At 39.9% G+C, this 27104-nt stretch overlaps 1 protein-coding gene across 2 annotated transcripts in view; it reads left to right on the top strand.

The window, feature by feature from the left end:
• Positions 1-27104, top strand: part of chm (CHM Rab escort protein) — a 125292-nt gene that overhangs the window by 30501 nt on the left and 67687 nt on the right. For both annotated transcript variants that reach the window (XM_073058387.1, XM_073058386.1), the window contains exons 2-4: positions 7742-7808; positions 20744-20816; positions 23689-23810. In XM_073058387.1, the coding sequence (XP_072914488.1) occupies positions 7742-7808; positions 20744-20816; positions 23689-23810 (262 nt within the window). The remainder of the gene's footprint in view (positions 1-7741; positions 7809-20743; positions 20817-23688; positions 23811-27104) is intronic.

The raw sequence follows: 27104 nt of genomic DNA, 5'->3' as shown, positions 1-27104 counted from the left end.
GATCTTGGATTTTGATCTTGTTGAGGTCTTGGTCTTAAAGCTCTGTGTGCTCTTTCAATTTCAATTACTTGGCTTCCTTTCATTTCCAAAATTTTCAGAATCCATTCTTGAAAGAATTTTATTGGATTTTCTCCCTCTGTACCTTCCATAAGACCAACAATTTTAATATTATTTCGTCTACTAGAGTTTTCAAGCGCATCTATTTTTCCCAACATCCGTTTTCTTTCTATTGTCCAGGCAAGATTATTGTCTTCTATCTTATCTATTCTTTCAGTGTTTTCTTCCATTTTTACTTCCATTTTTACTTCCATCTCTTTAACTTTATTATCCATCTTTTGTTTTTCCACCACATTATCGAGTGTATTCTGCATCCTTCTTATATCTGTTCTTATAGCTTTTAATTCATTCATCATATATATCAGGATATCTCTTGTGTCTCCTTTAATCTTTCTTCTTTTCCTCTTCTTCATCCTCTGTATTTCCCAAAGAGTCTGATTCCACTTCCGATTGACTTCCAGCCATAGTTGGGATTTGTAGTTTTGTTAATATCTGTTCATGTATACTTGTTTCTTCGTGCATGCGTTGTTCTTGCCATTTCTTCTTAGAGACCGCCGACATTGCTGCAACTTCCTGTCCCGCATCATCAGAAGTGCCATGCACTTCGCCGGGAGGAGATCCAACTTGAGTACGAGGCTTCGCCGAGATGGTTAGGCCTTTTTCCCCACCGATTTGCGCAGTCTTCAAAGCAGTAGCTTTCTTCTGTTTCGGTTTAGGAGCCATATCCAAAAATAATCCTGAGTTACTTATAAATAGTTTCTAGGAGGTATTTATTAATTCTTCTTCATTTAAACCCTATTTCATTACTTTTTACGAGGGAGCTGGATTCCCAACGTCTCGACCCTATGTCATCACGTGACGTCCCCCTGGTTCTTCATTTCTAAAGCAAGGGAACCACTTTGCTATTGAGCTTGGGGTGGCAACTTCTTAGAACTTGACGATAACAGCAGCCAGGTCAGTGGCACCACTGCAAGGACTGATTACAAATATTGGATATGGCTGTGTGCCTGGGGAAATCTTGCCTCTCAAATTAGGTTTTTTTCTTTTTAAAGATTATTGACAAGGGTAGAGTAGTAGATCTTGTCTATATGGACTTCAGCAAGACCTCTGACAAGTTTCCAAGTGGAAGGCTAACCTGCCTCAGAACATTGGGTAAAATGGAATTTGACCTAACCAATTTGATACAATTAGCTTCGTAGAAGGAATTGGAGGGTTGTCCTGGTGATTGTTAAGCCTGTGACCAGTAATATGGTGCATAGATCACTGCTAGGTCTACTGTTATTTGTCATCTACAGTATATTAGCAATTTGCATAAGAATGTAGTTGACATGTTTACTAAGTATGTTGATACCAAAATTGGAGATGTAGTAGACAGTGAAGAAGGTTAAGATTAAACAGAATCTAGATCGACTGGGAAAGTAGGCTAAGGAATGGCAAGATGGAATTTAACTCTAAGAAGTGCTGCTTTTTGGCATATTAAAACAGGATTTGTGCAGTAAATGGCAGGGTATGGAGAGTATTGAAGAACAGAAACCTGTGGTACATAGTTCCCTGAAAGTGAAGTAGATGGTGTTTGACAAGTTTGACAAGGGACATAATATAATTGTACAAGACTGCATGGGGTCCTGGTCATTTATTAAACTATATGCAATATACAACTGAGATCTTCTCTTGAAGACTAGAGTTAAAAGGTCCAACTGGGTGGGCTGGGACTTGTTATCCATGGTATGCAGGAGGCTGACTGGTGACCCTGGAAGTTCTTAAAATCATGGGCATAATCTTTTTCCCAGGATGGAGGTGCTAAAACTGGAGAGTACAGATTGAAGGTGAGTAGGGAAATTCTGAGGGTCAGCTTTTTCAACACAATATGGTGGGTATATAGAGGCAGATTCACTCACAATGTTAAAACAGACTTTTAAACAGGTACGTGAATTGGGAATGTTCAGAGGATATGAGTCAAACCCAGGCAAATGGCAGTTGTCGAGAAGCCCATGAGATACACATTATAATTTTTCGAATCTGTTAAAACTGAAAGAAGTTAATCACCCCAATGACAGTACCAATGGACATGGGTTTATTTTTATTTCTCTTTTTGCAATTGTTTTCTTTGCTCTGCAGCCACCAATGTTGAATATAGAGTCAATAAGATGTCCATAGATTAGACTGACAAATATTGTTTAGCCTTTTGGGAGCATTTGTTTCAGTATTTAATAACATAGTAAACCTCAAAGCATTTTTACATAAAAAAATATTGCAAATTTCAGAATTCTTTGTTGCTACAGTGAATTAAAAAGACCTATTGTTGAACTCATACTAATTCAAGTCTATTTGAAATAAACATTGTAAAGAGAAGTGAAATACAATAAAACTCAGCTGTTATTGTAATTCATTTGGATTGTAATTGTCATCAAAGATAAAAGGGACCTTGTGACCTAAGATGGTTTTAAAATATGTTTAGCTCTCTACTAATGGTACTTGACATTTCTATTCTTTTAGATCCTATTGTCTTCCATTCCTTTATTTGATGTGTTTATTCCATATACTTTTCAATCTTGGAAAAATATTGCTAGCTGGGTTTTGACATGTAAAATTTCAGAATGTAAAATTGAAGTTTTTATTCAAATCGGTCTGAAGACTGGCAGAGAGCTGTTTGCATTATGAAGGATTAAAGGAGCTTTTTGCTTTCAGGTGCAAGAGAAATTCAATGCTTCTGTACCTAAAGTAGTACTGGTGCCTTTTAATGTGTTTGAGCAAATGCAAAATTAGCTTCTATTTGTTCCAACAGAATTAGAAAACAAAATTCAGTACATGTAAAATCAATAGCAGCTGCGTGTCAGTGTCCGCAAACACAGTAAGTTCACATCCTTTGCTGGGATTGCCAAGTTCCATTCCCACATCTTGGTGCATTACAAGCATTCATGTGTTGACCTCCAAATTGAATTTTAACTGTGATTCCTTTTGGACAGTATCAAATCCTGAATTCAAAACCTTTAAATCTGAGAGGTGTTCATAACCAGCAGACCTCAAAGTCAGGATGGACAACCATTCCTCCTTCCTCATCCTCAACATGGGTGCTGTCAGGACTGTGTGCTGAGCCCTCTGCTGTACATTCTGCTCAAACACAACTGCATGACCAAACACTTAAGTAATGATTGTCAAGTTTATCGTTGACACGACAGTGGTGGGGCTCATCACCAGCCTACAGAGAGGAGGTGGAAGAGCTCAAGGCCTGGCACCAGGCAAATGACCACTTCCTTAATGTCAACAAGACAAAAGAGAAGGTTATTGACGTCATGAGAACCCGCACCACTCGGATCCTTTACTCCTTAGGAGTTCACATTTCACACAATCTCTCATGATCCCAGAACACCACCTACATAATTAAGATAGCTCACCAACACCTCTACTCTCTGAGGTGGCTGAGAATTGGGCCATGCACGTCAATGCTTTCAGCCTTCTACAGTTGTGCAGTAGAGAGCATCCTAACATGTTGCATCACAGCATGGTACTGAGTACTGTGATTATTTAATGTATCCGACAACAGGAGCGTGTGTGGGAGAGTTTTTAAAATGGAAAAGCCATTGCACTAGAGCAGTTCCACTCTCTCAACCTTGGAAGTCTAGGTCCAGTGGGACGAGTAGATGTCACAACTTGGGTCTTCCCTGGTTGCATTGGGTGACTTTGACTACTTCTGCATTTTGCTGTCCACATAGCGTTGCATAACTGCATTCCTGACCATTGCATCTCACTGTAGATCTCATCTGCACAGTCTACCGGAACTAATTTTGCATGGTCAGGTAGGCGTGTTCCTATTTCACTGGGGTATGAGACCTGGCAACAATCCTCACTTGGTTTAGCCCACCTGTTGAAGCGGTGTGCCAGGGTGTGGCCACTGTCACATGCAAGAAGCTAATTGGAGCTGCAGGTGAACACTGAGTGTCTGGTGGGGACCAAAAGAAACATTTAAGGTGATTGTTGATTCCTTCAAATTCTTGGTTCCTAACCTGTTAAGGTAATGAAATAGTTTCAATTGCACTCCTGACCATTTCGGGTATCTTTAATTGAATGCTCAAAACTGCAGTGAACAGGAAGTTCAGAATTGTACTACCCTGAAGAAGATGGCAGAGTTTGTCATCGATAACGTTGGTTATAATCAATACCTGTACCCAGCTGGAAGCCAGAGAAGAGTCCATTCGTCATGTATGCTGGGAAAGCACTAGATTCTGTTTGTCTTGCGATTTATTTCTCGCCACTATCAGTGCAAAAATTCACTACTTTTTGAATACAAACACACATGATTGGTGCTTTAAAAAATAATTGCTCTAAGTATAAAGGAATGTCTAATGGTGAAACAACATGCAGATGACTAATGCCAATTAGAAAATATTCAGCAACAGTCCCCTGCCCCAATTAAGTGGCATTTTCTCCCAAATAGTCAAAGGGAACCCTGGCTATTTTCGTGATTTGTTTTTGTTCTTTAAGCGTTGTCCCAAATAAGCAGCTGCCCCAATGAATCCACTGAATATTTAAAAAAAAATTAAGTTGGAGGTTAAAGTACAGATATGGAATAAAATGTGTATAAATAAATACTAGCATTATTTACAATGTTAGCATTATATAAAAACGTGGTTTGCAGTGCAACGGTGGGGGTAATAAAGGGGGGGCTAAGTAGAATGGTTGATCAAATTAACCATCTGGGGGGGGGATCATTTAAGATGATATGAAGTTTTTGTTTTAATAACTGTAGAGTGCTTTTCATAAGGGAACTTTAAGAACCCACTCAGTTTTCTGAGTGGGTTGTGTCCTCAATATTTTTTTCCTGCCTCCTTCTTGCCCTGGACGTACACACGCACTGCAGTGAAGGTAGACTGAAGTCAATGACTTTTCTGCAGACCTGACAGGTAACAGTAGTTTCTGTATATTGTAAGAGATGCTGCTCCATACCGGACAGCAGTGGTTGATACGAGGATGCTCTCTAAGATAGCGGTATAAAATTGCACCAGTATGTTTTGAGGAAGATGAAATTTTACCAACTGCTGCAAGTATATCCTCTGGCAAGCCTTTTTGTTAATGAAGGAGACACATTTCTCCCACATGAGGTCCTCCGAAATAATGAAATGGTAAATCTTGAAACAGTGCTAACTGTAGAGTTGCTAATGCTGAGTGGGTGAAGCAGAGACACATTTCTTCTGAAGTCCATGTTTTTGAGGGCATTCAGTTCCAAGTTTTTGTGGTTGCACCAGGATGCGAGCTTGTTTACTTCCTGGTGGTACTTGGATTTGTTGCGTCTGGTGATTAGACCAGTGACAGTAGTGTCATTTGTAAATGTCATCATTTTAACTGGTGGATTACTAGAGATGTAGTCATTGATGTAGAAAGAAAATAAGAGAAGTATAAATTTTCCTTATGGGAAAACCTATTCAGTCTTCAATTTACTTTGTCACCCTACTATTCTTGGGTAGAGAATTTCAAAGATTATTTTTCCTCTGGGTAGAGATTTTTTTCCCTCTGTTCTGAATAATCCTTTTGTTTTGAGGCGTTGGTCCTGGACACTCTAGTTAGGACTGGGTCCACACTTTTTTAAAGCCCAGTGGAAATACTGTATACTTCATTTGTTTCTCTCTCATTCTTCTGAACTCTTAAGACATGAACCCATCTTGCTTAATCTCTCCTGAGCATGACTCATCTCGGGAAGTAATTTAGTGAATTGTTCAGTGCAAAGTTTATTGCTTCTTTGGTGAGAGACTAGATAGACAGTATATAACTAGAGAAGGTATTTCTTACATTTTATAATGGATAATGTGCCATTTGCCTTCCTGATGCATATTATCTCAGTTTCTAGTACAAGGACAACCAGGTCCCACTCACTGTCAGCCCCTCACCATTTTAAAGAAAATTTGGCTTTCTTTCCCCTCAACCCCAGTGAATGACCTTGCATTTGACTAATCAACCACGTCCTTATTCATTCACTTAACCTATCAACATCTCTCGCTTTCTAGGTTGACCTGCTTCAATTTTGTTTCTAAGGAGTAGAAAATGCCAGGGCATGAATTCTTTTAACATGGAGTGAATATCACACACCCAGCACCTGTAACAGTCTTGATAGGAAGTGAGTCTTGCAATAACAAGGTGATTCAAGGCTCTTGGAAACCAGGTTATTCCCTCTTTCTACATCCTGCTCCTTCAGTTTTGCTCAATCATGTGCTCTGTTCACTTATTATCTCCCTTAGGAGTTTACCTTTGTGCTTCTCCTCGTGTGATACTGGCCCTTTGCCAGCAGAACCCAATATTCCATGACATAAAGAAGGCCATTCATCTCATTTAATTCATGCTAAATTTTATTTCCCTTGCTTATTTTTCTAGAGCCTAATGTCTGAAATTCCTATCAATTCCATCTGGATTCTCCTACCACCCAGCTGCACTGGATGTAGTTTACAGCAGTCAGTGAACCTGGCAAATGGCATAGTTTTGGGATGTGGGAGGAAGTCAGAGCACCAGTGAGAATCTGAGGTCAAAATCTGTATAAACTCCAGGCAGGAGGCAGTGGAGGTCAGCATTGAAGCCCGATTACTTTTGCACTGCTTTCAAAGTTCAAAGTAAATTTATAATCTAAGTACATGTGCTGTCTGTCAAGATATTCAACCCTGAGATTTATTTTCTTGTGGACATACTCAGCAAATCCAATAACCGCAATAGAATCAATGAAAGAATGTACCCAACAGAGCAGACAGACAGCCAATATGTAAAAGATGACAAACTGTGCAAATACAAAATAAAAATAATAATAAAGTAAGCAATAAATATTTAGAACATTTCAGTGATGGGGCTAATGAAGTTATTTCCACTGGTTCAAGAGCCTGAGAGTTGAGGGGTAATAACTGTTCCTGAACCTGGTGGTGTGAAACCTGAAGCTCCTGTACCACCTTTCTGATGGTAGCAGTGAGAAGAGAGCATGAACTGGGTGGTGGAAGTTCCTGATTATGGATGCTGCTTTCTTCTGACAGCATTTTGTGTAGTTGTGCTCAATGATGGGGAATGCTTTACCTGTGATGGACTGTCTAATGTCCACTACTTTTTGTCGGATTTTCCATACAGAGGCATTGGTATTTCCATACCGGGCTGTTACGCAACTAGTCAATACACTCTTCACCACACATTTATGGAAGTTTGTCAAAGTTTTAGATGTCATACCAAATCTTCGCAAACTCCTAAGGAAGTAGAGGCACTGTCATGCTTTCTTCGTATTTGCACTTGTGTGCTTTGCCTAGGACACATCCTCTGAAATGATAACACTGAGGAATTTAAATTTGCTGGCCCTCTCCACTTCTGATTCCTTGATGTGGACTAGCTCATGGACCTCTGGTTTCTTCCTCCTAAAGTCAATAATCAGCTCCTTGGTCTTGCTGATATTGAGAGTTTGTTGTTGTTGTGGCATCTCTCAGCCAGATTTTCTACCTACCTTCTATATGCTGATTCATCACCACCTTTGCTTCAGCCAATGACAGGTCGCTTGCTACTTAAAGGGAATTGAATACAGAATACATGTTCAACGTTCACCTTTTTGTTTTATGGTTAAACATGTTTCTTTCCAATAGAATAGTCCTAACCTTAGTCTGTTGAAGAGTAGTTGAGCAATGCTCTGTATAATGGTTACACAATGCCTGTAAATACTTTTCTGTTGCAGGTCTGCAAGAGGCCATTGTTGCAGCTGCCTGTTCCCGAATCAGCAAGAGAGTTCTTCATGTTGATAGGTGAGCTATAATATCCCATATCTTTCATCGAGGGGCCCAATGAATGATCAGAGTTCTGCCCGTGTCGGTTTAAAAAAAAATCATCCACTTGTATAATCTAGAATCTCCAAATGAGTAGATAAAATGAATGATACTCTTTTTCTGCGGGCATACTTAGCAAATCTATAGAACGGTAACTGTAACCTGCAAACAAACTCTGCAAATGCAGATATAGATAAATCACAAAAAACAACGAGCATGCAATAACAATGTAAGTGCTTAAATGAGAGTAGTTATCCCCTTTTCTTCAAGAGTTGAATTGAATTGACTTTATTTCTTACATCCTTCTCAAACATGAGGAGTAGAAATCTTAATGTTACGTCTCTGTCTAAATTTACTATGTACAATCATGGTAATTTATAATAAATAGAACAGTCAATGTAACATAGAAATACACTCAAATTAGCATGAGTTAATCAGTCTGATGGTCTGGTGGAAGAAGCTGTCCTGAAGCCTGTTGGTCCTGGCTTTTATGCTTCGGACCATTTCCCGAATGGTAACAGCTGGAATAGATTGTGGTTGGGGTGGCTCGGGTCCCCAATGATCCTATGGGTCATTGTTACACACCGGTCTTTGTAAATGTCCTGAATCATGAGAATCTCACAACTACAGATGCACTGTGCTGTCCACACCACTCTCTGCAGAATCCTGCGATTAAGGGAAGTACAATTCCCATACCAGGCAGTGATGCAGCCAGTCAGGATGCTCTCAACCGTCTGAGGTGAAAGAAGTGCTGTTGTGTCTCTTTCACCACACAGCTGGTGTGTACAGACCATGTGAGGTCCATGGTGATGTGGATGCCGGGGAACTTAAAGCTGTTTATACATTCAACCCCTGATCCATCGATGTCAATAGGGATTAGCCCATTTCCATTCCTCCTGTAATCCACAACCAGCTCCTTTGTTTTTCCGACATTGAGGGAGAGGTTACTTTCTTGACACCACTGCGTCAGAGAGACAACTTCTTCCCTGTAGGCCACCTCGTTACTGTTTGAGATTAGGCCAATCAATGTAGTGTCTTCGGCCTGATGATTGAGCGGTAGTAACTGTTCTTGAACCTGGTGACGCGAGTCCTGAGGCTCTTGTATCTTCTACTTGATGGCATCAGAGAGAAAAGAGCATGGACTAGATGGTAAGGATCTTTGATAGTTGCTGCTTTTCTACAGCAACGTTTCACGTACATGTGCTCAATGGTTCGGAGGGTTTACGTGGGCTGAATGCACCACCTTTTGTAGAATTTTCCACTCAAAGGCATTGGTGTTCCCATACCAGACCGTAATGACCATACCAGTCAGTACACTTTCCACCACACAGCCATAGTAGTTTGCCCAGGTTTTCAATGACAAGCCTTCACAGACTCCTGAGGAAGTAGAGGTGCTGTTGTGCATTCTTCACAATATTTATATGATGGGTCCAAGACAGGTCATCTGAGATGGTGACACCCAGGAATTTACAGTTACTGACTCTCTCTGCCTCTGATCCTCCAACTACTGGCTCTTGGACCTCTGGTTTCCCTCATTTGCAGTCTACAGTTAGATCCTTGGTCTTATTGACATTGAGAGGTTGTTTTCAAATCTCTAAGACTAGTTTTCAATCTCCCTGCTGTATGCTGATACAGCCCACAACAGTGGTGTTTATAGCAAACTTGACTATGGTGTTGGAGCTGTACTTAGTCACACAGTTGTAGGTGTAAAGCGAGTGGAGCAGGGGACTATGTATACATCCCCTGTGGTGCTCCATTGTTGATGGAGATTGTGGAGGAGGTGTTTATGCCACTCAGAACTGATTGAGGTCCACAAGTGAGGAAATCCAGGATCCAATAGCACAAGGAGGTATTAAGGCCCGGGTGGTTTTGAGGGGCCGATTGTGTTAAATGCTGACTTGATAAAGAGCATCCTGATGTATGCAACTTTGCTGTCCAGATGTTCCAGAGTTGTGTGATGAGCCAACAAGATAGCATCTCCTGTAGGCCTGTTGCATTATTTGGCGAATTGGAGCGGATCCAAGTAACCATTCAGGCAGGAGCTGATATTTTTCACCACCAGCCTCTCAAAACACTTCACTGTGGATGCAAGTGCCACTGGGCGATAGTCATATAGACAGTTTACCATGTTCTTGGGCACTGGCACAATTGAAGCCTGCTTGAAGCAGGCTTCAGTCCTAAATAGGATCAAGGTCTACATGTTTGTTTACAGAATTGTTAGCGGAAAGCCACGCTTCTAGGAATTCTCTAGCATGCCATGTGATGGCTTGCGCCATGACTTTCACTGATGCCCAGTCGAACACCTACCCATCTTAATCTTTATGGGTAGAGACTAGGGAGAGTTAGTCATACCACTTTATAGCCATTTGTTGTTCATGGATCCTCGTGGATAGTTATTTTGATTTAATTAAATTTCAGTCCAGTAGCGGATATCCAAGCACAGAATTAAATTTTGCTCCTTTGCTAAATAACAATATTGACCCTTACCAACAGATTTGCTATTGAATTTTGCATCCAATTCATTGGATAATATGGTATTCGTACTTCTGGGTGGCAGTTTCATTTTTAAAAAAAATGGTTCTGCTCCTTGTGGGGTAAGCTGCTTATGTGCTTGTGTGCATTGATACAGTGGTGCTAGAAAGTTTGTGAACCCTTTAGAATTTTCTCTATTTCTGCATAAATATGACCTAATATGTGATTGGACCTTCACCCGTCCTGAAACTAGATTAAGAGAACCCAATTAAACAAAAACACAAAACAAAATTATACAACTAGAAAAGCAACCTGCTAACTTCTGTATTTAATTGTACAAACAATTGCTAGAAGTTGCAAGGTTGCAGTCTAATAAATGTTGTTTTTACAACAAACCTCAAACTCTTTTGAAATTTTATATGCAATAATTTACTAAGTTTAAGCTTGAAAACATTTTGCCTTGAAATTGTAGCAAATTTCATCTGTCGCATTGTAATTGGTAAATATGGAATAAATATTTTTAGTTGATGTACTGTTCCAAGGTAACATTGGGATATTGTGCAAATAATTTCATAAAATGCTCTTGCAGTTCATATGTTTGAATTGTTTATTACTGTGTTTCTGAGGAAAGATTTGTCATATTTGAAGTATCTCAAAAGCTGGAAGATATTTTGCCATTGATGTTTGTTCTACAAGAAGGTGATATTGACATTTATGAAACAAGTATGTTAATCTAAGGAGATTTTTTTCATAAAACTGGTATAAGCAACAGTATAATTTAATGCCTAATTGTACTTTTAAAATGGGTCTTAACCCAGTCATTTGAATAATTCTTATTTAAAAGGAGGGTGGGTTACAGGATGTTACCTCAAAGAGGTTACCACACATAAGACTGTGAAAGTATTGAGAGTCTAGAGTAAAGAATATTTCAAAATAGACAATTGCATAGACCTTTAAATACTCCAGGCCTTGTGTGTTTGTGTATAAATGTACAGAGCCGGATCTGTTTGCAAACTTCCACGTGGGGCATAGTGCTTTTGTTACTATAGCAGAGGTCTGGTTTACGAGTTTTGTGTATTTTAAGGAATTTTGAGGAAGAAAGTAATCGAGGAAAGAGTGTTGCATTATTGACCAAATATTTTGCTGTAGCCTTGGAGAGATTGATTGGCAAATCCAGCACCCTGATTACCTGGATTAGAATTAAAGAATGAAGGATCCATTCTGCTCTTCAATGGTTCTGTTTACATAGGAAGGAATTAAATACAGTTTGCAAAAAATGCAAGAATTAGTGATATTGTGACAGTTGCAATTTTCTTGATATAGACTGGGATAATGGGCAAATCGGAATAAATTGTGGTTTAGGTAGAGAGGTTCCTTATCTGATTTGTTTCCACCGCAATGACGTAAGCGGTGTTCAGTCTAGTTTTGGCAAAAGGAGAAAAACATGTTACACCAGAAAAACTTCTGGACAGTGAAAACAATGTAAATATTTTAAGGAGAAACATAGCTCAATATTACACAAGGGAATGCAATGGGGATGAAGTCATGAATCTTTTAATTTCATTCACTAACTTGCTTTTTAATAATCATGATTGCAGGAAAAGAACACTTTGCTCATCTCAAAATGAAGCAGGTTACATGGTTAATCCTGACTTGGTCTATGGGGGTGGGTGGGGATGGGGGAGTGGGGAAATGCAGGAACTGCAACCTTTTCTTTTATGACCATCAGTAACATAAAGCTTACTTGCCTGACTGTACTGGAGCAAAGACATTTTATTTCCCATTTAAGTTTAATTTCAGCTGTTCAATGGTGATTTGTAAAGTTTAAGTGGAATTTAGCGTTTTCAATGCTGTTGCGTGCAACAATGTACGAATATAAAATTGAGCAACATTTGTGCTCATTTTTTATTTCTTGTGTGTCAGACACTGTCACTGCTTAAATTTGGGTTTAAGCCAGTGACTCTTACTGCTTCTGTTAGAAGCAAGCAAGACCTCTCCATTTTGAGGAATATACTGATAACTATTAGTTATACAACGCAATAGAAAGGAAGGACATTAGCCTGGAGGATGTGGAATCGATATGGGTAGAGCTGCATAACACTAAGGTGCAGAAAACGCTGGTGGGAGTTGTGTACAGGCCACCTAACGGTAGTAGTGAGGTTGAGGATGACATTAAACAGGAAATTAGAAATGCGTGCAATAAAAGAACAGTAGTTATAATGGGTAACTTCAATCTACATATAGATTGGGTGAACCAAATTGGTAAGGGTGCTGAGGAAGAGGATTTCTTGGAATGTATGCGGGATGGTTTTCTGAACCAACATGTCGAGGAACCAGCTAGAGAGCAGGCCATTCTAGATTGGGCATTGATCAATGAGGAAGGGTTAGTTAGCAATCTTGTCTTGCGAGGGCCCCTTGGGTAAGAGTGACCATAATATGGTGGAATTCTTCATTAAGATGGAGAGTGACATAGTTAGTTCAGAAACAAAGGTTCTGAACTTAAAGAAGGGTAACTTTGAAGGTATGAGACGTGAATTAGCTAAGATAGACTGGCAAATGATACTTAAAGGGTTGACGGTGGATATGCAATGGCAAACATTTAAAGATCACGTGGATGAACTACAACAAGTGTTCATCCCAGTTTGGCAAAAGAATAAACCAGGGAAGGTAGTGCACCCGTGGCTCACAAGGGAAATTAGGAATAGTATCAATTCCAAAGAAGAAACATACAAATTAGCCAGAAAAAGTGGCACACCTGAGGACTGGGAGAAATTCAGAGTCCAGCAGAAGAGGACAAAGGGCTTAATTAGGAAAGGGGAAAAAAGATTGAGAGAAAGCTGGCAGGGAACATAAAAACTGACTGTAAAAGCTTTTATAGATATGTGAAAAGAAAAAGATTGGTTAAGACAAATGTAGGTCCCTTACAATCAGAAACAGGTGAATTGATCATGGGGAACAAGGACATGGCAGACCAATTGAATAACTACTTTGGTTCTGTCTTCACTAAGGAGGATATAAATCATCTTCCAGAAATAGTAGGGGACCGAGGGTCTAGTGAGATGGAGGAACTGAGGGAAATACATGTTAGTAGGGAAGTGGTGTTAGGTAAATTGAAGGGATTAAAGGCAGATAAATCCCCAGGGCCAGATGGTCTGCATCCCAGAGTGCTTAAGGAAGTAGCCCAAGAAATAGTGGATGCATTAGTGATAATTTTTCAAAACTCCTTAGCTTAGATTCTGGATTAGTTCCTGAGGATTGGAGGGTGGCTGATGTAACCCCACTTTTTAAAAAAGGAGGGAGGGAGAAACCAGGGAATTATAGACCGGTTAGCCTGACATTGGTGGTGGGGAAAATGCTGGAGTCAGTTATCAAAGATGTGATAACAGCACATTTGGAAAGAGGTGAAATCATCAAAGTCAGCATGGATTTGTGAAAGAAAAGTCATGTCTGACGAATCTTATAGAATTTTTTGAAGATGTAACTAGTAGAGTGGATAGGGGAGAACCAGTGGATTTGGTGTATTTGGATTTTCAAAAGGCTTTTGACAAAGTCCCACACAGGAGATTAGTGTGCAAACTTAAAGCACATGGTATTGTGAGTAGGGTATTGAAGTGGATAGAGAATTGGTTGACAAACAGGAAGCAAAGAGTGAGAGTAAACGGGACCTTTTCAGAATGGCAGGCAGTGACTAGTGGGGTACCGCAAGGCTCAGTGCTGGGACCCCAGTTGTTTACAATATATATTAATGATTTAGACGAGGGAATTAAATGCAGCATCTCCAAATTTGTGGATGACACGAAGCTGGGCGGCGGTGTTAGCTGTGAGGAGGATGATAAGAGGATGGAGGGTGACTTGGATAGGTTAGGTGAGTGGGCAAATTCATGGCAGATGCAATTTAATGTGGATAAATGTGAGGTTATCCACTTTGGTGGCAAGAACAGGAAAACAGATTATTATCTGAATGGTGGCCGATTAGGAAAAGGGGAGATGCAACGAGACCTGGGTGTCATTGTACACCAGTCATTGAAAGTAGGCATGCAGGTACAGCAGGCGGTGAAAAAGGTGAATGGTATGTTTGCATCCATAGCAAGAGGATTCGAGTACAGGAGCAAGGAGGTTCTACTGAAGTTGTACAAGGCCTTGGTGAGACCACACCTGGAGTATTGTGTGCAGTTTTGGTACCCTAATCTGAGAAAAGACATTCTTGCCATAGAGGGAGTACAAAGAAGGTTCACCAGATTGATTCCTGGGATGGCAGGACTTTCATATGAAGAAAGATTGGATTGACTAGGCTTATACTCGCTGGAATTTAGAAGATTGAGCGGGGATCTTATTGAAACGTATAAAATTCTAAAGGGATTGGACAGGCTAGATCAGGGGTGGGCAAACTTTTTGACTTGTGGGCCACAAAGCGTTCTAAAATTTGACAGGGGGGCCGGACCAGGAGCAGATGGACGGAGTGTTTTGGTAATACACCTCATAAAAGAAAATAAAATATCATGGGATATGTAGAAAATGTGCTTTAATTTCAATTGAAAATGAACAAATGCATTACAACAAAATATCTGTCTTTGAAGTCCCATGGTATTTAGCTATTTATTGAAATGACTTTTAAAACACTGAAAATTAAATGAATAAAATACAGCTTTTTTTAATAGTAACAGTTGTTATTTTAAAGCACTGAAAATTCTGTTATCCTTCAAGATATTATCATCATCACTCTCCTCCTGACTGTCTTTATTTCAAAAACGGTAGGAGATGCAGGTCTACTTGTCCTGCTCCTTCTTATTCAATTGTCCCCTGTGCCAAAACTCAACAACGACCAGCACAAGGACAGAACAGTGACAGCGCGCCAGTATGCGGAGCGCGTTATTTGATCTGGAGCGCATTTTTTATTTTGAGAACGTACGTGCACCTGTGCACTACTCTTGTCCATCACTTAACAGAAATGACATGTAACATGTAAGGCTTATTGAAAAAAATATTTTCAAATGCATTTTTTACATAACACAACGAAGAAACTTATTTTTAATTTCAGTGGGAACAGTGTTGTTGGTCTCCCTTTTTAGCCAGCGCATCAAAGTCTGGATTTAGTTTTGTTGTGGCGATCTCAGGATGGATCTGAGGTGTTGGTCAGTTAACTTGGATCTGTGGCTGGCTTTGTTGATGTTCATGACGCTGAACGCCTGTTCACACAAATAGGTTGAGCCGAACAACGCCAGCATCTTCTGTGCCGTCCTCCGGAGGTTTGGAAACGCCTCTTTACCAAGTGAAGCATAAAAGTCATTCAGTTTAAGAGAGTTGAACTTCTCTTTTAAGACGGGGTCAGACTGAAGGTCGATCAGTTCCAGCTGTAGCTCCTCTGGTGCTGTTTCAGGATCTTGTGACAGGGGACAGGCCACCAACTGAAGTGACTTGTCAATTTTTTCAAAATCAGCAAAGCGACGGCAGAATTCTCTGTGCAGCGCATCCAGTGACTCGCTGTATTTTTTCACATTTGCGCCGGCCTCTTCCAGCGTGGCTAGTGTGGGAAAATGAATGAATAACTTATTCAAAATTTGCCTGGAGAAAAAAGCCAGCTTGGATTTAAAGGCTTTCACGTTTGTGTACATGTCATGCACAAACTGATCCTTCCCCTGTAGCTTCACGTTCAGTTCATTCATGTGTGAAAATATATCCACAGCAAACGCAAAGTCACAAAGCCAGCTCTTTTTGCTCAGCTCAGGAAATTCGCCGGCCTTCCTCAGTAACTCCAAAAATGCACCGATCTCCTCTTTGAGCTCCCATAGTCGTTGAAACACTTTGCCCAAACTTAACCAGCGGACACAGGAGTGATAAAGTAGGTCCTGGTGATCCGCATCAGTTTCCTCCAGGAACGTGATGAACTGACGGTGCTGAAGTCCCCTTGCACGTATAAAATTGACAAGTTTTATGACAGGATTCACAACATGATTCAGCTGTAATACAGATTTACAGAGATTCCTGGTGGATGATGCAGTGAAGGAAAATAACATCCTGTTCAGGATTTTCATCTTTCACTTTATTCTGTATTCTCCTCAGCAGGCCAACATTTTTCCCTGTCAAATTAGGAGATCCATCTGTGGTGACGTTGATAAGTTTACTCCAAGGGAGCTTCATATTTTCGATGACAGCAGACACCCGGTCATACAAGTCCTCTCCCCGTGTTTTTCCTTTCAGAGACTCCATTGTCAAAAACTCCTCCGTTATTTCAAAAGTATTGTTAATTCCTCGGATAAAAATGAGGAGCTGAGCAGTATCTTTTACATCGTTGCTTTCATCCAGTGCTAATGAATATAACGTGAACGACTCTGCCTTTTTATTTAAGTCGCTGGTTATATCTTCATCTATCAGTTCCACACGGCGAGTCACTGTCCTGTGTGATAAACTGATTTTTTCAAATTTGTCTTTGCTCTCTGGACACAATACACCTGCTGTCTCCACCATACATTCTTTTAAAAACTCGCCTTCAGACAGAGGCTTGCTAGCCTTTGCTAATTTGAATGACAGCATAAAACTCGCCTTGGTACTTGACTCATGAATGGCAGTTTGACGGTGAAAAAAATTTTGTTGAGCCTGTAAATTAGCTGCCAACCTCTGAGCATTAGCTTCCCGTTCTTTCGTTGACTGGTTGCTAGCATAGTTGGCATGTTTTGTGGCAAAGTGACGGCTGATATTATATTCTTTAAAAACTGCCACAGTCTCTTGGCATATCAGGCATACAGCAGTTGATCGGTGTTCGGTAAAAAGATATTTAGTTGTCCACTCCTTATTAAACACCCGACATTCTCTATCCACTTTTCTTTTCTTAGCTCCACTCATCTTTACAGAAGGGGTGAGAGGTCAAAGAGTAAAGCGCAAATGTGGAATAATACGCTGCACCTCAACAAAGGTCAATGTATATAGAGTGCGTCATCTATTGGGAAAACGCCAGAATTGCGGGGAAAAACGTTAACAAGGTTTATTAATATAATTTCATCAAGTTCTGCGGGCCGGATTAAAAAGCTTAACGGGCCGCATATGGCCCCCGGGCCGTAGTTTGCCCATGCCTGGGCTAGATGCAGGGAGATTGCTCCCGATGTTGGGGAAGTCCAGAATGAGGGGTCACAGTTTAAGGATAAAGGGGAAGCCTTTTAGGACCGAGATCAGGAAAAACTTCTTCACACAGAGAGCAGTGAATCTGTGGAATTCTCTGCCACAGGAAACAGTTGAGGCCAGTTCATTGGCTATATTTAAGAGGGAGTTAGATATTTAGCCTTGTGGCTAAAGGGATCAGGGGTTATGGAGAGAAAGCAGGTACAGGGTTCTGAGTTGGATGATCAGCCATGATCATACTGAATGGTGGTGCAGGCTCGAAGGGCCAAATGGCCTACTCCTGTACCTATTTTCAATGTTTCTGTAGTTCAGTCTTCATAATAATTGTGTTACTAGACTAATCTTCAGAGGGCTAAAGCATTGATGCGTCCATGTATAGCAGGAAGGGAATTTAAATTCTAAGTATTCTAAGCTGGAATTGAGTAGATAGATAGATAGATAGATACTTTATTCATCCCCATGGGGAAATTCAACATTTTTTCCAATGTCCCATACACTTGTTGTAGCAAAAACTCATTACATACAATACTTAACTCAGTAATAATATGATATGCATCTAAATCACTAACTCAAAAAGCATTAATAATAGCTTTAAAAAAAGTTCTTAAGTCCTGGCAGTTGAATTGTAAAGCCTAATGGCATTGGGGAGTATTGACCTCTTCATCCTGTCTGAGGAGCATTGCATCGACAGTAACCTGTCGCTGAAACTGCTTCTCTGTCTCTGGATGGTGCTATGTAGAGGATGTTCAGGGTTTTCCATAATTGACCGTAGCCTACTCAGCGCCCTTCGCTCAGCTACCGATGTTAAACTCTCCAGTACTTTGCCCACGACAGAGCCCGCCTTCCTTATCAGCTTATTAAGACGTGAGGCGTCCTTCTTCTTAATGCTTCCTCCCCAACACGCCACCACAAAGAAGAGGGCGCTCTCAACAACTGACCTATAGAACATCTTCAGCATCTCACTGCAGACATTGAATGACGCCAACCTTCTAAGGAAGTACAGTCGACTCTGTGCCTTCCTGCACAAGGCATCTGTGTTGGCAGTCCAGTCTAGGTTCTCGTCCAACTGTACTCCCAGATACTTGTAGGTCTTAACCTGCTCCACACATTCTCCATTAATGATCACTGGCTCCATATGAGGCCTAGATCTCCTAAAGTCCACCACCATCTCCTTGGTATCTCGAATCAGCAAAGTGATCATGAAATTTGCCGTTGTAAAATCTTATCTGCTTCTTTAACATAATTTGGAGAGAAAATTTGTATCCCTTCCATGGTTTCCTACTTGTTATTTCAGTGTATTTGACTTGTAGCCAGTGAAATGGTCTTTTGAGCAATTAATATTGGCAATAAAGGCTAGCTTTGTCAGCAATGTCCAAACCACGTGACAGGTTTCTCCTGTTATCCAAAGGTAGAGCGTTCCTATGAAATAGTTCGTAAGCCAGAATGTCATAAAGTGAATAAGCAATTACCATTTATTAATATGGGAAAAATTTGAGAGAGTTCCCAGACCCAAAAAATAACCTACAAAATCATGCCAAATAACACACAAAACCTAAAATAACAGTAACATATACCGTAGATTCCGGACTACAGAGCGCACCTGATTAAAAGCCGCTGGCTCTAATTTTAGAAATAAAATCAATTTTTTAATTGTAAAGGCCGCACCGGATTTTAGGCCGCACCGCTACTTTTAAATATACATACGTATCGGTAACACAAATTACGTTGCATATACTTTTTTACTGAACAGCACGAACAACATTCCAATATCTCCTAGCGACTGGTAAAAATATATATACTGCAGCCTACCAGGAAAAGTTATTGATCGCCTTTAACTTAAAAGCAGCGTTTTCGCTCGGGTCTGACGCGCTTGCGTAACACGATCGGGTCTAATCGGGTCTGACGCGCTTGCGTAACGCGATCGGGTCTAATCGGGTCTGACGCGCTTGCGTAACGCGATCGGGTCTAATCGGGTCTGACGCGCTCGGGTCTTGCTTTTCTTCGAGTATTTTCCATGTTGATGAGGGTGAGTACAAATGACTGATTTACAATAATTTAATTGTGAAAGTGCGCTTGATTTATCGTACAATTTCATTGGACCTCTGTGAACTACTCATCAATTTTATTGGTCTACTATTACGAGGCAAAATGTTTACGAGGCGGCATGAAAAAAAACCATGTATTAGCCGCTCTGGATTAAAGGCCGCAGAGTTCAAAGCTGTTCAAAATGTGGGAAAAAAGTAGCGGCTTATAATCCGGAATCTACGGTAGTTACAGCAGGAATGATATGATAAATATACAGCCTATATAAAGTAGAAATACTTTTCTGCAATCATTGCAGCACTGTCTAGCATAGCGAAAATCTCACTATGTCATGCTACTGGCGTAGCAGAAGCACTCTCTCCAGCAACTTTTAAGCTATGAAGCTGCCAAATCATACCAAATAACACATAAAATTACACAGCGTATATAAAGTAGAAATAATGTATGTACAGTGTAGTTTCACTTACTGGAATCGGGAAGACTGCAAGCACACTGATGATGCGTTAGACTGAGTTGTCGGAGGTTGGGGTGCTCGGCAATTTTTTCCAATAAATTGCAGTTTCGTCACAGTTAAACACTTATTTATATGAATAACCACCTTCTGTAATTATTTTCTTCAGTTCTGCTGGGAACTTTTTGGCAGCTTCACTATCAGCCGAAGCGCACTCTCCAGTAAACATTAAACTATGAAGCTGCTGAAAAGTTTCCAGCAGACTAAAAGAGACCACTTTGCTATGAGCAGAACCAATAGTAACATCGGCAGCTTTCAAGATTCTTTTTCTCTGTGTGTAAATAGTGCGAATGGTGGATGCAGGCAAGTTCAATGTGCAGACAAGGTCCTTACTTTGTTGACCATGATCAAAACGCTTAATTAATCCAGTTTTACGCTAAGCGTAACACTCTTACGAGCTCTCTTAGGCTTTTCCGATACCTTAGGGCACATCTTGCTAACGGATGCACAAAATAAATCGAGATAAAGCACAGATGCTCACAGACACGTGTTTAAGCTATGGCGGCTTGATGCTGAATGCAGTTCCGGGGGAAGAAGCTTGGCTGCTCAGGGCGCACGCTGCCTTTTTTTGTAAAAGCGAAAACTCTTTGGTTAGTGAAAACAGGTAACTAATGTAGGTCTTTCGTAAAAGCAAGGTGTTGTAAAGTGAACGTTCAGAAAACGGGGGGCCACTTGTACTAGCAAAATATTTGTGTTCAAGGTATATAACAGTTCTCAAAGAATAAGCACTTCAAACCTCATGATTTATTACCTTTTTTTAAAATGTCTCTTGCAGAAACAACTACTATGGAGGAAACTGGGCCAGTTTTAGCTTTTCTGGATTACTGTCGTGGATTGAAGAATGCAGAGTGAGTTGTTTTGATAGTTTACATGAATGTTTTTAGTATGCTGAACCTGCAGTACTGGAATTGCCACAAGCTTGCAAGTCTTCCCCTGGCTTAAAGTAAATGGCCTATCCCTCTGTCAAACCTGGAGTTGAATGGCAAGATCTGGGCAGCAGTTGGACTTTGGATAGCCAGTTGTAGAGGGCTAGCTTTGTAGTCCTGAGAACTACCAAAGCCAAAAGCAGAACAATATCTGATGTAAAAATTGAAGTTATTTTACCAACTAAATTTCTGATTCCATGTTAATTATAAGGTGTTAATATTGAAATATGTAAAATATTAATCTTAAAAATAATTAAAACATTATTTTAACATCTCTCATAATTTAAGTGTACCGTAATTTTCTATAGCTCTAAAAACCCAGTAGACTAAAAAGTTAGACTGGCAGAGGACACAATCAAAATTCTCCAGTATAATTTGGAAATCTAGAGCTCACAAATGCAGAGTTCAGAACGTCAGGGGCGCACATGTTGTCTAGAACATGCTGCTTAAATGTTTGATCACCTGTAAGTCCAATAAGAATAATGGCAAAACTGACCACACTGCAGTTCAATATGTCTGTCTATTTAAACTAGAATGTTAGAGATTCTTGTATCAAAATATCTTGTCAATGCACTTAAAAGGAACTATTAAATCTTTAAGTGAGTCAAATCTTTTCATTGTTACGGAATATTTGAGTATCCATTACTTTATGTTCCTGTGCATGGAGGCTATTTATGCATATTTTTGCATTTTTACATAAATTATGTACAGCGTTTTGAAATTGGCTGAAATCTTATGAAGCAGAAATCAACAAACAGAAGCAGTTACTTCAGTCAAATGTAATCTGTTCATGAGAAAAGTATTCCTAATGTTTCTGAGTTTTTCTTTGATTAATGGCAGATTTCTTCATTATACAGTACTGTTGTTTCCTTTACATTGCAGTTGATAAGTGGTTAATTTTAGCAAATAGTACAGAGATTATGCATCTGTGCAAGAATAATGACAATATGCCCAAACCAAAAATTTGGTGGCATTCTTAGCTGTAATGCTTCCTCATGTTCAGGACTGTGTGTTTGTATGTATATACAAATATATCCTCTGACCTTTTTGTGATTAACCTTAAGGTGGAAGTTTCCTTGTAAATAAGAAGATGACTATTCACCATGCCCTAAATATTTTTCAAGATTTAACTAAGTACTGTAATCAGCAGCTACAACACTGCCGACAAAGGCATCTTCAATCTCACTGCCGCCTGCAGGGGTTCCCACCTGCCTCAAAGGGTGACAATCATACCAGTGCCAAAGAAGAGCAGGGTGAGCTGCCTCAATAATAATTGCCCAGTGGCACTCACACCTACTCTGAAGTGTTTTGAGAGGTTGGTCGTGGTTAGAATCAAGGACCTGGACTCACTGCAATTTGCCTATTCCCACAATAGGTCATCTCACTGGCTCTCCACTAGGCCTTGGATCACCTATGCAATACTAATATCTATGTCAGGCTGCTGTTTATTGACTACAGCTCAACATTCAACACAATCATAGCCTCAGTTCTAGTCAACAAGCTGCAAAATGTGAGTCGCTCTACCACCCTCTGCAACTGGATCCTTGACTTCCTCACTGGAAGACCACAGTCTCTGCGGATTGAAAATAACATCTCCTTTTCACTAGAAATCTACACCCACAATTGTGTGGCTAGGCACAGCTCAGATGCCACTTATAAATTTGCCAATGACACTACTATAGTTGACAGAATTTCAGATGGTAACAAGGAGGTATATAGGAGCCAGATAGATCAGCCAGTTGAGTGGTGTCACAACAATCACCTTGCATTCAATACCATTAAGACCAAAGAATTGATTGTGGACTTCAGAAAAGGGAAGTCGCGAGAATACACACCAGTCTTCATTGAGGGGTCAGAGGAAAGAGTGAGCAGTTTTAGGTTCCTGGACGTCAACATATGAGGATTTATCCTGAGCCTGATATATTGATGCAACAACAAGGAAGGTATGACAACGGCTATTTTTCATTTAGGGTTTTGGAAGAACTGGTATGTCACAAAAGAGTCGCAAATTTCTACAGATGTATCACAGAGAATATTCAAACTTGTATCACTGCCTGGTGTGGAGGGGCCGCTGCACAGCATCAGAAAAAGCTGCAGACAATTTTAAACTCAGCCAGGTCTATTATGGACAGTAGATTCCCCAGCATCCACAACACCTTCTGAAGACAATGCCTCAAAAAGGCGGCATCCATCTTTAAGGACCCCCATCACTTAGGACGTGTCCTCTTCTCATTGCTGCCCTCGAGGTGGTACAACAGCCTGAAAACACACACTCAACGTTTCAGTAACAGCTTCTTCCTCTTCCGACCATCATATTTCTGAATGGGCAATGAACCCATGAGCATTACCTTAGTATTTAATTTTCATTTTTAGATATACTTAGTGTAATTTATAGCGTTTATTATATATTGCAACGTAATGCTGCTAGAAAACAACAAACTTAACAACATATGCCAGTGATATTAAACCTGATTCTGAGTAGAAGAAGAAAGTTGATTTTGTCATTTCTATCTTAAAATTGCATTTCAATATGCTAAACAACTCAATATTAGGAAGTTCATAAAACGGTTCTACACATTTTTTGAAAAGTACTTAAATTTATTGATAGTAAAATGAGTATTCATTTTAATTGCTTTATAAAGTGGAGAGAAACTTGTGTTTGGTAGCTTCAGTAAATTTGAATTAGTTCACTAACAAGTTCTTTGAACTACATCAGATGATATGCAAACTATACTTACTGTGTAGTATATTTGTTAGTACTAATTCCTTTCACTTGATTTCAATTCTTTATCAGGGACAAAAATCTAATAATGCAGAAGTTAACTGGAACGACAAGATACTGGAAGGTGAAGATGCCATTGAACTTGATCAAATTGATAAGTCCGTTAAAAATGTGGAAGTCTTCTGTTTTGCAAGGTTTGTCTTAGAAAAGTTTTATTTTTTCCTTAGGGGAATTATCCCACTCTGGTACGTTGGTACTGCAGATTATCAAAAATCAGAATGCAGCTTTACTGGAGTTCATTGAAATTCAGGACTACGTATCTTTTTCTAAACAATGACAGGAATTTGTCTGACTGCTTTTTACTCTTCAGTCCTGTATGAGAACATAAAAAGGTGAAATGGAAACATGATATCACTTTGTCTACCAACACTTCTGGGCACTTCATTGAATCGGTAGTATGAATTTGGCAACCTTGTCTGCACTGACCAACAAGGATCTTTTTGAACCAATCTCATTGTCCTGTTCTTAGTAATGACCATGTGGGTCTTGTGTGCTATAACCTACCATCCCAGGTGCTTTAAAATGTTGTCAGGATTCCTCCACCCCCCTTTCAGGCAGTTCCTCCAGCTTGCATCTTTGAATGAAACACACTTTTCTTCAACTACCCTCTGATCCTTTTTTATTAAAAAGAAAATAAGTTCTTCTCATATGAATGCTGTACACCTCGATTGTGTCTCTGTTCAGCCTCAATTTGTTTTTGATTTAAGTACAAAACAAGTAGTCTGGTGTTTAAATTGCATATCAGATATTTAAATTATGCTTCTACGAAAAGTTTTAGTATAACTATTTGCAACCACATTGTAAACATATAAATGACATTGAAGCTGTTTTTTTGGGTGGTGAAAGGCTGTCTCCCTTAACATTGTGATACAAAGGTTTTGGGATATGCAGTGTAAACACCTGCTTTTTGATGGGACAGATATATGATGTAGGGAACAAACTGTAGTGTGCCTCATTCTTAGGAAGCAGGGCTAGCAACTAAAGTGATTGAGAACCAGCGATTGCAGAAATTCGGGATATCCGCATGAGGAATTGGTTTGAAGGTTCCTGCACGATGAACTACAATCTTGTGAGTCAGATGGCACAACTACCATCCAGTTGACCTCTTAAACCTCTACCAAGGCTGGCCTACATCTGTTGGAGGTTAGTTGTTGCTACCTAATGCCCTGTAGAACTGCAAACTGCTTTCTTTGTGACTTCAACTTGCCACCGGTCAAGTCAGCAGAGATTTGTTATATAGTGACGGGGTATCACTTGGGGAGAGGGGTGGGTGGAATAAAAACTGATCTTTTGCAATTTCCTAGCATGGAAGAACAAATAATTTCCAAATTGGAAATGAAGATTCAATAGCTCTGCACTGACTATCAAATATGTTCATATCATCTGATGACACTAATCAAATGGGCTGAATGCTATTATACCATTTTAGATCTTCTACCCAAGAACAGCTCATTAAATTCTCTGTACTGCTGTCTGGCTTATCCAACACCTTCAAGTTGCAACTACTAAAGAGATTTGACCTTTCTGGGATTTGAAGAATAGCTCCACTTACCCTTCTGCCTCACTGTAGTCAACTGATGCTTGGTATCTCCCCATATAAAACATATTCCCGCTCTCTTCTCTCACTCCCTCCCCACCCACAATGTGATGTGGGTAAGCTCAGTAAGAATCTTATGACCCCTTAAAGATCAGTGCAGGGAAAGGTGGTGTTGCAGAAGGATTTGGACAGGTAAGGAGAATGGGTAAAGAAGTGGCAATGGAATACACTGTAGGAAAGTGTATCATCATGCTGCTTCTAAGATGCATTGAAATTATACATGCCATTCTTTGGACTCTTCTGCTGCTACTGGCTCACCCTGCTGTAGGCTTTCCAGATCCAGCATATTCTCTTCAAAAATCTCCATCTGACTTCCGGTCTCCTACAACGTGTGCCTGTTCTTGCATGAGGCGGTTGAGTGGATGTAGATATTGCATCTAAGATGATTGTGGGATAGCTGTAGAGTGAATATGGATGTAACAGGATTAATGGACTAGGTGTATTGCTGAATTAATGGAAGTGATTATTTGGTGTATGCGATTAAGAAATTAAACTTTCATAGATCATATCACATCTTGATGGTTACTCATGGCAGCATTGAGAACTCTGCTTAATGAATTGTATCTTGGTCCCTGCCAAAGAACTTTAACATTGGCTATGGCTAATGAAATTAGTGGAGGAAGATTCAATTGTAGCATTTACAAGGGAGCAGGAAAAGTCTCAAAGTATAATTTGCAAATCCTTGGAGTGTGTGAACAAAATCGGATTAGCGAGATTGCATTTATGTAGAGTTGATATTGGGCTCAACAGGAAAATACTGTGACTCTATGAGACTGCATAGGAAAGATCATCTTATTGCAAACATGGGGCAAATTTTTATTCAAAGGACCAAATCTTAAGCTGTTTGGAGCATCAGTGTGAGTCTGTTTAATTTTTGTGGTACAGTAATTTGAATCTGTCATTGTTCTGGCAGGCATAGGTGTGATTATTTTTGCTTAAACAACTTGGTTGTTCGAAGTACATTTATTATCAAAGTATGTATATGTTATACAACCTTGAGATTTGTCTCCTACTAGGCAGCCATGAAACAAGGAACCCATTTTAAAGAAAGGACTGTTCAGGTGATAGTTTTTGTGTGAAGGAGAGGTTTGTGGTTTAAGAGTTTTTATTTCTTTTTGTGTGGGGAGATGTCTATCTTTCAACTGCTATGGTTTTCTGTATTTTATGGCTGTCTGGAGAAGACAAATATCAGGGTTGTATTCTGTATGCATACTTTGATAATAGAATGAACCTTTTAATCCATCTTAAACCCAGTGTGCAGGGAAAAACAAATCACGCTAACAATAAATGCAAGCAAAAAGCATTCTGAACTGAAGTCCACACCAAGTCTGTCGCCAAACCCTTATTCAGCGTAGAGCCGAGTAAATGCCGCAAGAGCAGCAAGCCTCTGGGCCCCAACACCCAACCTTTTCAGTCTGGCCTGGCACCTAAATTGTTGGTCCAAAAATCTGGTTCAGTTGCCCTGGGGGTTGGATCCTGGGATCCTGTCACCTTGATTCGGCCTGTACCCAACCTTTCCTAGTTGTTTTCCTTGTTTCATCAGCCTCCAGCCAGAAGTCACTGAAGTTCACCCTATATCACAGAGTGAATTGGATCTAATAATCTTCCATTTGGTTTTCCATTCTGTTTGTAAATCCTTGAACATTTTATAAGCAGTGTTTGTACCTTTTATAATTTGTTTTCATTTTGTTGACCTCCAACCAACAAATTGCAATCACATAAGCAAACTCAAGATGTTGTGTGGAATTTCGACCTGAAACATGGACTGTATTTTCAATGTGCCTGGCCTGCTGAGTTCCAGCATTTTAAGTGTGTTACTTGGATTTCCAGC

This window comes from Hemitrygon akajei, chromosome 10 (genome assembly GCF_048418815.1).
Source record: "Hemitrygon akajei chromosome 10, sHemAka1.3, whole genome shotgun sequence".
Taxonomy (NCBI): Eukaryota; Metazoa; Chordata; class Chondrichthyes; order Myliobatiformes; family Dasyatidae; genus Hemitrygon; species Hemitrygon akajei.
Note: the sequence above shows the minus strand (reverse complement) of the source record. Positions and strands in the feature narration are given on the sequence as shown.